This window comes from Artemia sp. Qi Xiang Cuo, chromosome 10 (genome assembly GCF_049724085.1).
Source record: "Artemia sp. Qi Xiang Cuo chromosome 10, ASM4972408v1, whole genome shotgun sequence".
In the NCBI taxonomy this organism is placed as follows: Eukaryota; Metazoa; Arthropoda; class Branchiopoda; order Anostraca; family Artemiidae; genus Artemia; species Artemia sp. Qi Xiang Cuo.
Genome location: NC_142803.1, coordinates 68132171 through 68145157, shown reverse-complemented (window position 1 = coordinate 68145157; position 12987 = coordinate 68132171). Strand labels below are relative to the sequence as shown.

At 35.6% G+C, this 12987-nt stretch overlaps 1 protein-coding gene across 1 annotated transcript in view; it reads right to left on the bottom strand.

Moving 5' to 3' along the window:
* Window positions 1-12987, bottom strand: part of LOC148948086 (uncharacterized) — a 74054-nt gene that overhangs the window by 16712 nt on the left and 44355 nt on the right. Inside the window, exon 8 of the mRNA XM_089096090.1 lies at window positions 9854-9860. Within this exon, the coding sequence (XP_088952216.1) occupies window positions 9854-9860 (7 nt within the window). The remainder of the gene's footprint in view (window positions 1-9853; window positions 9861-12987) is intronic.

Genomic DNA, 12987 nt, shown 5'->3' with positions numbered 1-12987 from the left:
TTTTGGGTTTCATTTATTCATTGATCGTGATCTGTGGTAGTTTCACACTTGGTAGATTATTTGATTTTATCTTTGCTCATTTTTGTTCAATGGAGTTCTTTACTTTTCTTTGAAAAACTTATTTTGTGGAATTTTTTTTTTAATTAATCTTCTTTAAAGATTAAATGAAATGAGTAATTGCTTAGAAACAAGCAGTTGAGAGGGCTGGATCAATACTTAAACTTGAGAAACTGTCAATGACTAGAAGGTTGTTCAAGTCAGAGAGTTTGTCAGCATTATGGACCAGGTTTGACACTATTGTTTAAAGTTCTCAAAGAGCTATTAGAAGAGAGCACAGATAAGATAATAAAAGAAAAAGTCGGATTTCTGTATTGCCACATTATCTGCTTTGATTTTATTTATATTTTTATCCTAAATTAAATTACCTTCAATCACATTGTCCAGCAAACAAGAAATTATTCTGCAGGTGCTGGTTAGTCAAGATGTAGAACCAATGAGTAGGCTGCATCTTATTCTTGAACTAATGGATGGGACAAACAATCTTTTTCCACAGCTCCCTTGAAGGCCTCCACACTAGGAGCTGAGACTGCTTCTTTACTTATGGAGTTCCATAGCCCCACAGCTCTATTTGGGAAGAAGTTGCTCTGTAGTCTGGTGTTGGCTTGATTGCAGTACAGCTTCATGGCGTGTCCTCTAGTTCTTACTGACAGGTCAAGTTCAAGCATATTTTGGACTAAGTGTGCAGCATTTTCTGTGCCACGATGATTGCCCCATGCTTCCCTTGATAAGAGAGGTTAGGAATCTGCAACTTCTCCTGGTAGGATCAGTAGTCTAGGCTCCCCAAACACATCCAATCAAAATTTTGAGATAGCCATTTTTGTTCAGCATAGTTGACTACCAGTTAGAAAATATGTTTTTGAGGAGAACACACCCCCATAACCCTCAAGGCAAGGGTTTTAAGTAAAACCCTGGGGGTATAAAAGGGTTTTTATAGAAGGCGTTGTCATAGAAGCTTCAAAAAGGGCTTATTCCATTGGAAAGTCAAAGGACTAGTGCCCTTTTTAATAGTCAAAAATGATTGGAGAGCTACTAGCCCCTCCCCCATGCCTATCAGTCCCCCACACACATCCAATCAAAATTTTGAGATAGCCAGTTTAATCAGCATAGGCTAGTTGATTTCCAGAATTAAAATATGTTTTTGAGGAGGGAGGGCAAGGGTTTTAAGTTATGCCCTAGGGGCGTTCAAGGTTTTTCAAGAAGGCGTTGTTATAGAAACTTCAAAACAGGCTCATTCGATTGGAAATTCAAAAGGCCAGTCCCCTTTTTAATAGTCGAAAGTGATTGGAGGGCAACTAGCCTCCCCCCCCCCTCCACGCCCATAATTCCCACAAACACATCCAATAAAAATTCTGAGATAGCAATTTTGTTCAGCATAGTTGATTTCCAGATAGAAATATGTTTTTGAGGAGGATACTCCGTCACAGCCCACAGGGCAAGGGTTTTATGTTAGGCCCTGGGAGCATATAAGAGCGATGTTGGCTCAATGTATTATTATTTTTTTTTTCATTTAGACCAAGACACTTCCTACCAAAGAAGTTGTTATAGAAACTTCAAAAAGGGTTTATTTAATTGGAAATTAGAGTTGCGTGTGCCCTTTTTGATATTTGAAAGTGATTTGAAGGCAACTAACACCCCTTCCATGCCCACCAGTTCCCGAAACACATCCAATCAGAATTTTGAGATAGCCATCTTGTCCAGTGTACTTGATTTCCACATAGAAATTATATTTTTGAGGAGGACAGTCCCCCACAGCCCTTAGGGCAATGGTTGCAAGCTGTGCCCTGGGGGTACGTGAGGTTTTTATAGAAAGCTTTGTCATAGAAACTTCAAAAAAGGCTCATTCAATTGGAAATTCAAAGGGCTAGTGCACTTTTTAATAGCGAAAGTGATCGAAGGGCAACTAACCCCCCTCTCACGCCCACGTTTTCCTCAAACACATTCAATCAAAATTCTAAGATAGTCATTTTGTTTAACGTAGAAACTCAAAAAAGGCTCATTCAATTGGAAACCAAAAGGTCTAGTGTCCTTTTTAATGGTCAAAAGTGATTGGAAGGCTAGATATTTTTATAGTAAAGATTAATGAAGGTTAAAAGGTATAATGTATTATTTTTTGTTGTTGTTGTTTAGACCAGGTCACTTTGTATCAAAGGAGTTGATGTAGGAACTTCGAAAAGGGCTCATTCGATTGAAAATTGAAAGGGCTGATGCCCCTTTTAATAGTCGAAAGTGATTGGAAGTTAACTAATACCTCAACCAACCCCCCCCTTACACATGCCCATTATTTTTAAAAACTAAAAGTTGCCTCAAGATTAAATAAAAATTCACTATTTTAATGCTAATTCCCAATAAGGCATCTCAGCAGTATCCCAAGAACAACTGAGGGTATTATGTTCAAAATTTTGGGGCTTCTTCTGCTCTTAAAATTTCATCCAATCAAAATAGCGCAAGTGCATTCAAGCTATCAAGGAAAGTAAACAATTTTTTTTTGTGAATGGTATCAAGTTTTCCGTTTCATGTCAACTAGAGAAAATATGAAAGTAAATTAAAACCAACTATTTGTGTCCAGAAATTAAAAGGGTATATGTTGTTAAAAATAACAGAAAATATTTCTCCAGCATACAAATAGCAGGCCAAACTAAAAAGTCTTAAAAAAAACAAAACAATTTAAAGCATTATTTTCTTTTTCCCAAAAAAAACTATGTCAATATAAAATGAACAGAAATTAAAGGAAAAAAAACAAATGAATATGAATTGTAAGTTTAATGTACATATACTGATATTTAGTAATCAAATTGTTAATATTATTTGATTCATTAAAGTTTTAAAGTAAAAACATTATATTTTATTTCAGTAAAGTGCAAATTATGTTCTGGCCTTGGGAAGGCATAGGGGTTTTGAGCCCAGCTTATGTTAATTTCTGCTCGTTTTAAGATTGACTAGGTTATTTATTGTAATTTTTGTTCGTTTTGGGTTTCATTTATTCATTGATCGTGATCTGTGGTAGTTTCACACTTGGTACATTATTTGATTTTATCTTTGCTCATTTTTGTTCAATGGAGTTCTTTACTTTTCTTTGAAAAAATTATTTTGAGGAAATTTTTTTTTTTAATTAATCTTCTTTAAAGATCAAATGAAATGAGTAATTGCTTAGAAACAAGCAGTTGAGAGGGCTGGATCAATACTGAAACTTGAGAAACTGTCAATGACTAGAAGGTTGTTCAAGTCAGAGAGTTTGACAGTATTATGGACCAGGTTTGACACTATTGTTTAAAGTTCTCAAAGAGCTATTAGAAGACAACACAGACAAGATAATAAAAGAAAAAGTCGAATTTTTGTATTGCCACATTACCTGCTTTGATTTTATTTAGATTCTTATCCTAACTTAAATTACCTTCAATCGCATTGTCCAGCAAACAAGAAATTATCCTGCAGTTGGTGGTTAGTCAAGATGTTGAACCAATGAGTAGGCTGCATCTTATTCTTGAACCAATGGATGGGGCAAACAATCTTTGTCCACGGCTCCCTTGAAGGCCTCCACACTAGGAGCTGAGACTGCTTCTTTGCTTAGGGAGTTCCACAGCCCCACAGCTCTATTTGGGAAGTTGCTCTGTAGTCTGGTGTTGGCTTGATTGCAGTACAGCTTCATGGCGTGTCCTCTAGTTCATATTGACAGGTCAAGTTCAAGCATATTTTGGACTAAGTGTGCAGCATTTTCTGTGCCACGATGATTGCCCCATGCTTCCCTTGATAAGAGAGGTTAGGAATCTGCAACTTCTCCTGGTAGGATCAGTAGTCTAGGCTCCCCAAACACATCCAATCAAAATTTTGAGATAGCCATTTTGTTCAGCATAGTTGATTACCAGATAGAAAATATGTTTTTGAGGAGGACACTCCCCCACAACCCTAAAGGCAAGGGTTTTAAGTTACGCCCTGGGGGCATATAAGGGTTTTTATAGAAGGCGTTGTCATAGAAGCTTCAAAAAGGGCTTATTCCATTGGAAAGTCAAAGGGCTAGAGCCTTTTTTAATAGTCAAAAATGATTGGAGAGCTACTAGCCCCTCCCCCAGGTCTATCATTCCCCCACACACATCCAATCAAAATTTTGAGATAGCCATTTTAATCAGCATAGGCTAGTTGATTTCCAGATTTAAAATATGTTTTTGAGGAGGGCAAGGGTTTTAAGTTATGCCCTAGGGGCATATAAGGTTTTTTAAAGAAGGCATTGTTATAGAAACTTCAATACACGCTCATTCGATTGCAAATTCAAAAGGCCAGTGCCCTTTTTAATAGTCGAAAGTGATTGGAGGGCAACTAGCCTCCCCCCCCCCTCCACACCCATAATTCCCCCAAACACATCCAATAACAATTTTGAGATAGCAATTTTGTTCAGCATAGTCGATTTCCAGATAGAAATATGTTTTTGAGGAGGATACTCCGTCACAGCCCTCAGGGCAAGGGTTTTATGTTATGCCCTGGGAGCATATAAGAGCGATGTTGGCACAATGTATTTTTTTTTTTTTTCCTTTAGACCAGGGCACTTCGTATCAAAGAAGTTGTCATAGAAACTTCGAAAAGGGTTTATTTAATTGGAAATTAGTGGCTTGTGCCCTTTTTAATAGTTGAAAGTGATTGGAAGGCAACTAACACCCCTTCCATGCCCACCAGTTCCCGAAACACATCCAATCAAAATTTTGAGATAGCTATTTTGTCCACTGTACTTGATTTCCAGATAGAAATTATGTTTTTGAGGAGGACAGTCCCTCAAAGCCCTCAGGGCAATGGTTGTAAGTTATGCCTTGGGGGTACATGAGGTTTTTATAGAAAGCTTTGTCGTAGAAGCTTCAAAAAGGGCTCATTCAATTGGAAACTCAAAGGGTTAATGCACTTTTTAATAGCGAATGTGATTGAAGGGCAACTAACCCCCCTCTCACGCCCACCTTTTCCCCAAACACATCCAATCAAAATTTTAAAATAGCCATTTTGTTCAACGTAGAAATATCAAAAAAGGCTCATTCAATTGGAAACCGAAAGGCCTAGTGTCCTTGTTAATGGTCAAAAGTGATTGGAAGGCTTGACATTTTTATAGTTAAGATCAATGAAGGTATAAAAGGTATAATGTATTATTTTTTGTTGTTGTTGTTTAGACCAGGGCACTTTGTATCAAAGGAGTTGTTGTAGAAACTTCGAAAAGGGCTCATTTGATTGAAAATTGAAAGGGCTGATGCCCCTTTTAATAGTCGAAAGTGATTGGAGGGTAACTAATTCCCCTCCCACGCCCACCCTTCCGCTTTCCCATTATTTTTAAAAACTAAATGTTGCCGTAACATTAAATAAAAATGCACTATTTTAAGGCTAATTCCCAATAAGGCATCTCAGCAGTATCCAAAGAACAACTGAGGGTATTATGTTCAAACTTTTGGGGCTACTGCTGCTCTTAAAATTTAATCCAATCAAAATAGCGTAAGTGTATCCATGCAATCAAAGAAAGTAAACAATTTTTTTTGTGAATGGTATCAAGTTTTCCGTTTCATGTCAACTAGAGGAAGTATGAAAGTAAATTAAAACCTACTATTTGTGTCCAGAATTTAAAAGGGTATATGTTTTTAAAAATTGCTGAAAATATTTCTCCGGAATACAAATAGCAGGCCAAACTGTAAAGTCTTAAAAAAAAAACGATTTAAATCATTATTTTCTTTTTCCCAGAAAAGACTATGTCAATATAAAATGAACAGAAATTAAACGAAAAAAACAAAAAACAAATGAATATGCATTGTCAGTTTAATATGCATATACTGATATTTAGTAATCAAAATGTTAATATTATTTGATTCATTAAAGTTTTAAAGAAAAAACATCTATATTTTATATCAGTTAAGTGCAAATTATGTTCTTGCCTTGGAAAGGCATAGGGATTTTGAGCCCAGCTTATATTAATTTCTGCTCGTTTTGAGATTGACTTGGTTATCTATTGTAATTTATGTTCGTTTTGGCTATCATTTATTTATTGATGGTTATTTATGGTGGTTTCACACAAGGTAGATTATTTTATTTTTGCTCATTTTTTGTTCAATGGAGTTATTTACTTTTCTGTGAAAAACTTATTTTGTAGAAAAAGTTTTTTTTTAATTAATCTTCTTTAAAGATCAAATTAAATTAGTAATTGATTAGAAATACGCAGTTGAGAGCGGTGGATCAATTCTTAAACTTGAGAAACTGTCAATGACTAGAAGGTTGCTCAAGTCAGAGAGTTTGTCAGTATTATGGACCAGGTTTGACACTATTGTTCAAAGTTCTCAAAGAGCTAATAGAAGAGGACACAGACAAGATAATAAAAGAAAAAGTCGAATTTCTGCATTGCCACATTACCTGCTTTGATTTTATTTAGATTCTTATCCTAACTTAAATTACCTTCAATCGCATTGTCCAGCAAACAAGAAATTATTCTGCAGTTGCTGGTTAGTCAAGATGTTGAACCAATGAGTAAGCTGCATCTTATTCTTGAACCAATGGATGGGACAAACAATCTTTGTCCACAGCTCCCTTGAAGGCCTCCACACTAGGAGCTGAGACTGCTTCTTTACTTAGGGAGTCCCACAGCCTCACAGCTCTATTTGGGAAGAAGTTGTTCTGTAGTCTGGTGTTGGTTTGTTTGCAGTACAGCTTCATGGCGTTTCCTCTAGTTCATACTGATTGGTAAGGTTCAACCATATTTTGTTACAAGGATTGAGTGTGCATTATGTTGTATGCCATGATGATGGCCCCATGATTCCGTCGATAGGAAAGGTTAGGAATCAGCAACTTCTTCTGGTAAGATTAGTAGTCAAGGCTTCTACAACCCTATTCTGATTTATTTTCTCACCTTTGGACACTCTCTAGTTCTTTCTTGTCTCCTTTATTTAATCAGGTTGTCATATACCTACCAATTCCAGTTTTGGTCAAACAGTTCCTGTGTATAGCTTTGAGATCGGCCTTGGTGACCTACTGCAGAATGTTGTTTTTAAAATTCCCAGGGTCTGGAGGACTTTGGAAGCAACTGACTGAGCATGTTGATCAAACTTCAATTCATCATCCGATGGTATACCCAGGTCTCTTTCAGCATGGAATGCAACAATCATTTGCCCAATACCATCTATTCCATGTGTGTGATACTGATCTTGTGAGATGTGATGTGATACAATTCATTTTTTCTTCCAAATGAATTATCCTGCATTTCTTAATGTTGAATTCTAGACCCTAGAGTCTTGCCCAATCAGAGATTTTGTCTAGGTCAGCTTGTAATAAGGATTGCACTTTGGTTCTTTTTGTAGGGCTGATGTTTTTTCTCCTGGCTTACCCCAATTGCAATTAATTCTGCCAGTAGTTGAGGATGACATACTTTGTCAAATGCTTGGGCAAAATCTAAGAGATCAAGGTCTACTGGAATTCCTCTATTTAGAAGCTCTCTGACAAATCTGTACACATCCATCAGATTAGTATCAATGGATTGTAATGATCTAAATCCTTACTGACTCTGCATAATAAGATTGTTGAAGGTGGGGCGTCTGACAATGGCAGTTTGTTCTATTCCTACCAGAATTTTCCCAATAATGGTCGCAATGTTAATAGAGCAGTAATATGACGACTCAAATTGGCTGCCACCATTATGGATACAGGTAGTAGCATTCTGCTAGTCCTCAACCTTTTATGGATAGGGGCAAAATTATCATTCTGTCAGTCCTGAGACACTGTCTCTGTATCCAGGGATTTTTTGAAAAGTGCTGCAAGAGGCAAGGCCAATTCTGGATGAACTTCCTTTAATCTCCAAGGGTGTCAGGCCCTACAAATTTTTTCTGGTGTAGATTTTTCAGTCTAGCCTCAATGTTGTCTTTACTGACAGTAATTGGTGACATTGCTTTATCAACTGTATACTTAGGTTGGTCTGTAAGTAGATATCTATCTGGAATAGTGAAGACTCTTAGTAACTGATAGACCAGTGTCTCGGGTAATTGTTTAGGGCTGGTAATAGATACTCTATCAACAGAAGGCTCAGCTACAGAGTGTCTCCTGGGTTTTTGCAGGGATACATACCTACAAATTTCTTAGGATCTGATTTTGAAGCCTCTACAAGTGTTTTTCAATACTCTCTTGTTAGTTTTCATGAAAGCTGTCAAGCCTTATTACAGAGTTGCTTAAATAATTTACCTGTGTTAGCATATCTTTATATTTCTTCCACTGCTTTTTCTTTTTTTGGATTGCCATTTTAATATCACAGGTGAGAAAATGAAGAGTCGTTGGCTTACAGATCCAAGTGACCTAATTGCTTTATATTTGTTACAAGATAATAGGGTAAAGCTAACAATGATTCAACAGTGCAATTTTGCAACCCCTGTTGAAATTTCCCTTCAAAATGGAATAGCTATCCTTAACTGTGAACTTGCAGCACCATCTCTTGAAGTCGTTTTTGTATTTCAACAATTGGAAATACTTACACAATATACAGTACAACCAGATAAGAAAAGAACATTTAATTCAGTCAATGTCCTGTTTTTGACAAGAAAGGACCTCCCAACAATTTTTCAGGTATGCAATGTTCAAACCGCTGTTGTTTGGTTATTTATTGCAAAAAAAAAGTTGGGATCAGCAACAACGCATCAAGATACATCTGATTTTATCTGACTTCTAGTCACATTAGCTTTTTCTTGATAAAATTAAAATGGCAACAAATATTACATTGTCAAAACTAGGTTCCAAATTCTTGTTTAATGTAGTGGAATACCAGGTGCATTAAAAATATTCCTTCAGTCAAGTTCAAACGTAGATAATGGCTTTTATAAACTGATTTATTTCTTTTGTGAATATCTTGTAGTAACCTTGCGAAAATTATTGACAGACTGCAACAGGTCCTGTCAAAATATAGGTGACTCTGTTGAGACTTTAATGAACATATAAAACAGATGAGAAATACTTGGTGTCGAAATTGCAGGGTCCACTGACAAAAATATAGCTTTCAAATTTATGGGTGCCTGCTACTGCCAAAAAATTGCAGAGGTCCACATGGAAGTCATTTTTCCCTTTCCTTAGCACTAATCAATGAAACTAAAAAAAATGTTATCAAATTTGAAAAATCTTATTATTTGTGTGTGTGTGGGGGGGGGGGGGATGCCTAAAACCATGTGATAGAAACAACAAAAGTGACCCCCCCCCCAAAAAAAAAAAAATCCTAACCTATGTTTTGGATGAAGCTACGAATCTGCATATGAAAATAAAATCCACTAAATCAAATATAATGACAATAAACTTCTTAAATTTCTTGAAATCCACTCCTGTTTTCCTAAACCTTACCCCTTCCAAAATGCTAGTGTATCAATTTTGTTATATTAAATACTATTTGTATTTAATACTATATATTAGAATTTGTTAAACCAATTTTGTTATACTCAATAGTGCATACTAGAAACAATTTTGTTACTTTTTAATTCTACTTTTAGTTCTACTTTTTATAGACTACATTAAAGGAAGTTGAAGAAAAACAAAGAAACAACAATATATATGTTGAATATACAAGCTTCTGGGCATAGGTATTCCCTAAGTATTTCAACACGTGATAAAATGGGTTCTGTCTTGCCTTGAAAACAGGTAATTTTTTTGTTATGTCAAATTTGTAGGAGTTTTGTACCCTTTTCAGATAAAGCTTCAAACTTCTCAACAAACAATTAGATTCCTAGATGATTTTCCTACATACTGAAACCCTTTTCAAAACCAAAAGTCTTTAAATTGGGACTTCTGGAATAAAAAACTGTTGGCTTTTTTTTACAAAAACTGTCAAATCAGAAGTACCTTTACCCAACAAGAATCTCTTTCATTTTACTCCATGATTCAAGAGCATCTGCACTCTCAATGAATGACCAATCTTGTCCAGATAATTCTTGCCAAACTTGGTTTTAATTCATATAAACATGTCTTACATATTGACTATGCAAGACATTGGCATATGCTCATATGCAAAGTCTTGTTTAAGACAAAGATTCTTGCAGAAAAGCTTCAGATTGAACATCTTGATCTGGTGATTACAAACACAAGATTCAGGACAACACGCAGCATCTTATATGCTCTCATCTGAGACTGATAAGACAGAGGAAGAGAAGAAAGCATCAAAAGCAAGCAGTGGAACAAAGTTGGTTCATTAGCCAAAGACAAGATCCAACATAAACAGCATCCATCTGCTCATTATTCACGGACAATTTCTAATCCTATTCAACCAGCTGGATGACTGGAAGGTGTTCTATGCAAAGAAACTCTGCAGCATCCTCCGGGGCCAAATAAATTGCTTTGAGAAAACAAACTATGATAATTCTTTTTTTCTGGAACCAGTGTACTGAAGTCGACTGGGCAAAATAGACAAGAGCAATGAAAGCCTTTCCAAAGCCACAAAGATGTTTCTGGGATAAGACCTAGATCTTGCAAAGCTCTCGTTAAATCTATTGGCCGGGACTAAGATTGAAAGGCTATAAAATTATTGATTACACCATCTTTAAGACCCTATTCTCTGAAATTTATACATTTACATTATTATTAAAACTATTTGGTCAGTTTACCTGTGGATTGTGACAGCATCATCACGTTTGGCAAAGGCAAAAGTAAGTTTCAGCAAACTTAAACCAGTCATGACATGTTTATGCACAACAATGGACAATGGCAATTTTGATCACCTTGTCATGATGTGTTTTAAGAGTGCTAAACCAATGCTTGACTTTAAAACTAAAGTTTTTTAGTTGCAATTTCTTATTTTTCATTTGATCTGTATATTTTAATTACAATTGTCAAGTTCTTACTTCTGAGTTCTGTTTGTACACAAGTCATATTATCACTTTATTCCTCTTGTCTTATTCCTTTCTGCACTAGGTCAACAGCTAGTTGTACATTTGCTTCTTACAAGAAATTGAACTAACAGGCTAATCTTCTTCTGGCTATACAATACTTTTGGCTGAACTGTGCTCTCAAGCTTCATATTTGAAGTGGACATTATGCAAATTATTGAAAAAAAAACTTTTGGTAAAAATGACCAGCCAGTCATTAACTCCCCCCCCCCGCCCTTAAAATATTGGGTAGTGTTACCCCCAGCAAGTCTGAGAATTTTAAGCTGATTTTCAAAAAAGAGCAAAACACCCTTAAAAAATTCAACAAATTTTGATGAAGATTGCATAATCAGATCCAGTATATCAAAGATCTTTACTGTAGATGCTTCAAGATTTTATCTACAAAATGCAAAATTTTGTGCTTTTTTGCCAGAAAAAGACCACAGATGTATGTTTATTTGTTTTTTTCCCCTAGAGGTCATTATAGGACATCGATAGTTCTAGAAGATTAGGAGACTTCTCATTTGAATGAAAATTAAAGGTTGTAGTGCCATTTTTAAGTGATCAAAAACATTGGAGGGATTTTAGCCCATGCTTTTCCAGCAATGCCATCTACTGAAAATTTGAGAGTTATTTGATTTGCCATAGTTGAAAGGTCTAATGACTATGCCTCTGACCACTGGGGGTCCGTGATCATCTATGGTCCCTGCAGCAAGATCCAAAATAGTCCATGGGGACATGGCTGAAGTTACGCAATTTGCCTATTATTTACATACAGTTTTTGTTATTTGGAAATAAAAGAATTTTTCAGGGGGAATTTTTCATGAAGATAAAAGTTTCCAAGGGGAACTGTCAAGGATAAATTTTATAAATAAAAGGGAGAAGGGGGGAGGGACAATCCTGTCATGATTTGAAAAATGATCAGAAATTAAATTGAAAAAAAAACAACAAGTTTTTTAACTGAAAGCAAGGAGCATTAAAACTTTAACCTGATTAAAGTTATTTCATGTATGAGGGGGGCTACCTTTTCCTCATCCCTTGCATTTTATGACTATTTCTAGCAATTCTTTAAGAACATATCCTGAAATACAAGGGAATAAAAAGCACCTTGAGAGATCATAAGAATTAACAAAAATTAGCAGGAGTGAAAGAGGGGCAGCCCAATTCAAGTATATACTCAATTTGGTGCAGTTGCACTTAATCGTAAACAGAAGGTCTAAACTGTTGAAGGAATGTAGTGATGAAAAGCCATAACATTGTTATTTGCTATCTAAATATATTTAAGTGAGGTTTGTCATTGAATTTACAGTGATATAAGCTTTAATTCTTTAGGGTTTAGGAGGGGGGACAGGTACCTAGATTAGATTACGTATTTAATATCTGGTCTGCTATACCCCTCCCCCCCTCCACCCCCACTAAGCATAACTATAAGGGGGCAAGTCTTCACTTTCACATACACTTTCTGGTTCATTGACATTAAATTCTAATTAGCTCTCTTATTTTTAATAATTTTAAACTTGACTAATAAAGTGCCCTTAACTTCAAATTAATTTTATATAAGCTATATTAAAATATACAGATATAAACAATCTAATGTAGGCCTACTGTTTATCTAATTACATAGAAACTAAAGCTGTTGAGTGTACTCTTGTAAAGGTTTTGGGCATAACTTAGGTACAAGTCTTTGCCTTTTTGGTTTTTTATTGGCCTAGCTCAGTTAAGTTGTAGCCTACTTATATTGGACAACACCTGAGTATAGCAAACAGTATGCTTTATATACTTGTCAATTAGTTTTACAAAATTGCTTAACACTAATGATTAAAATATAAAACAAAATCAAATTGACTTTTGGGTGTTGATTTTTTTAATTTTCCATTCACAAATGAAGAAATAAATCCTTTTCTACCAAACAAGCTTCTGATGGCCTCTGAGTGAATAAAACTAGAGTAGGCCTAGCCTAGTGTTGCTCACGGATAGTACAGCAATTATCATAAGTCTAAGGCAGGCATACATCACACTCTTTAGCTTTAAAATATTGGTAAAGATCTACCAAAGCATATTATTGAGTTAGAAATAAAGTGAATACACCATT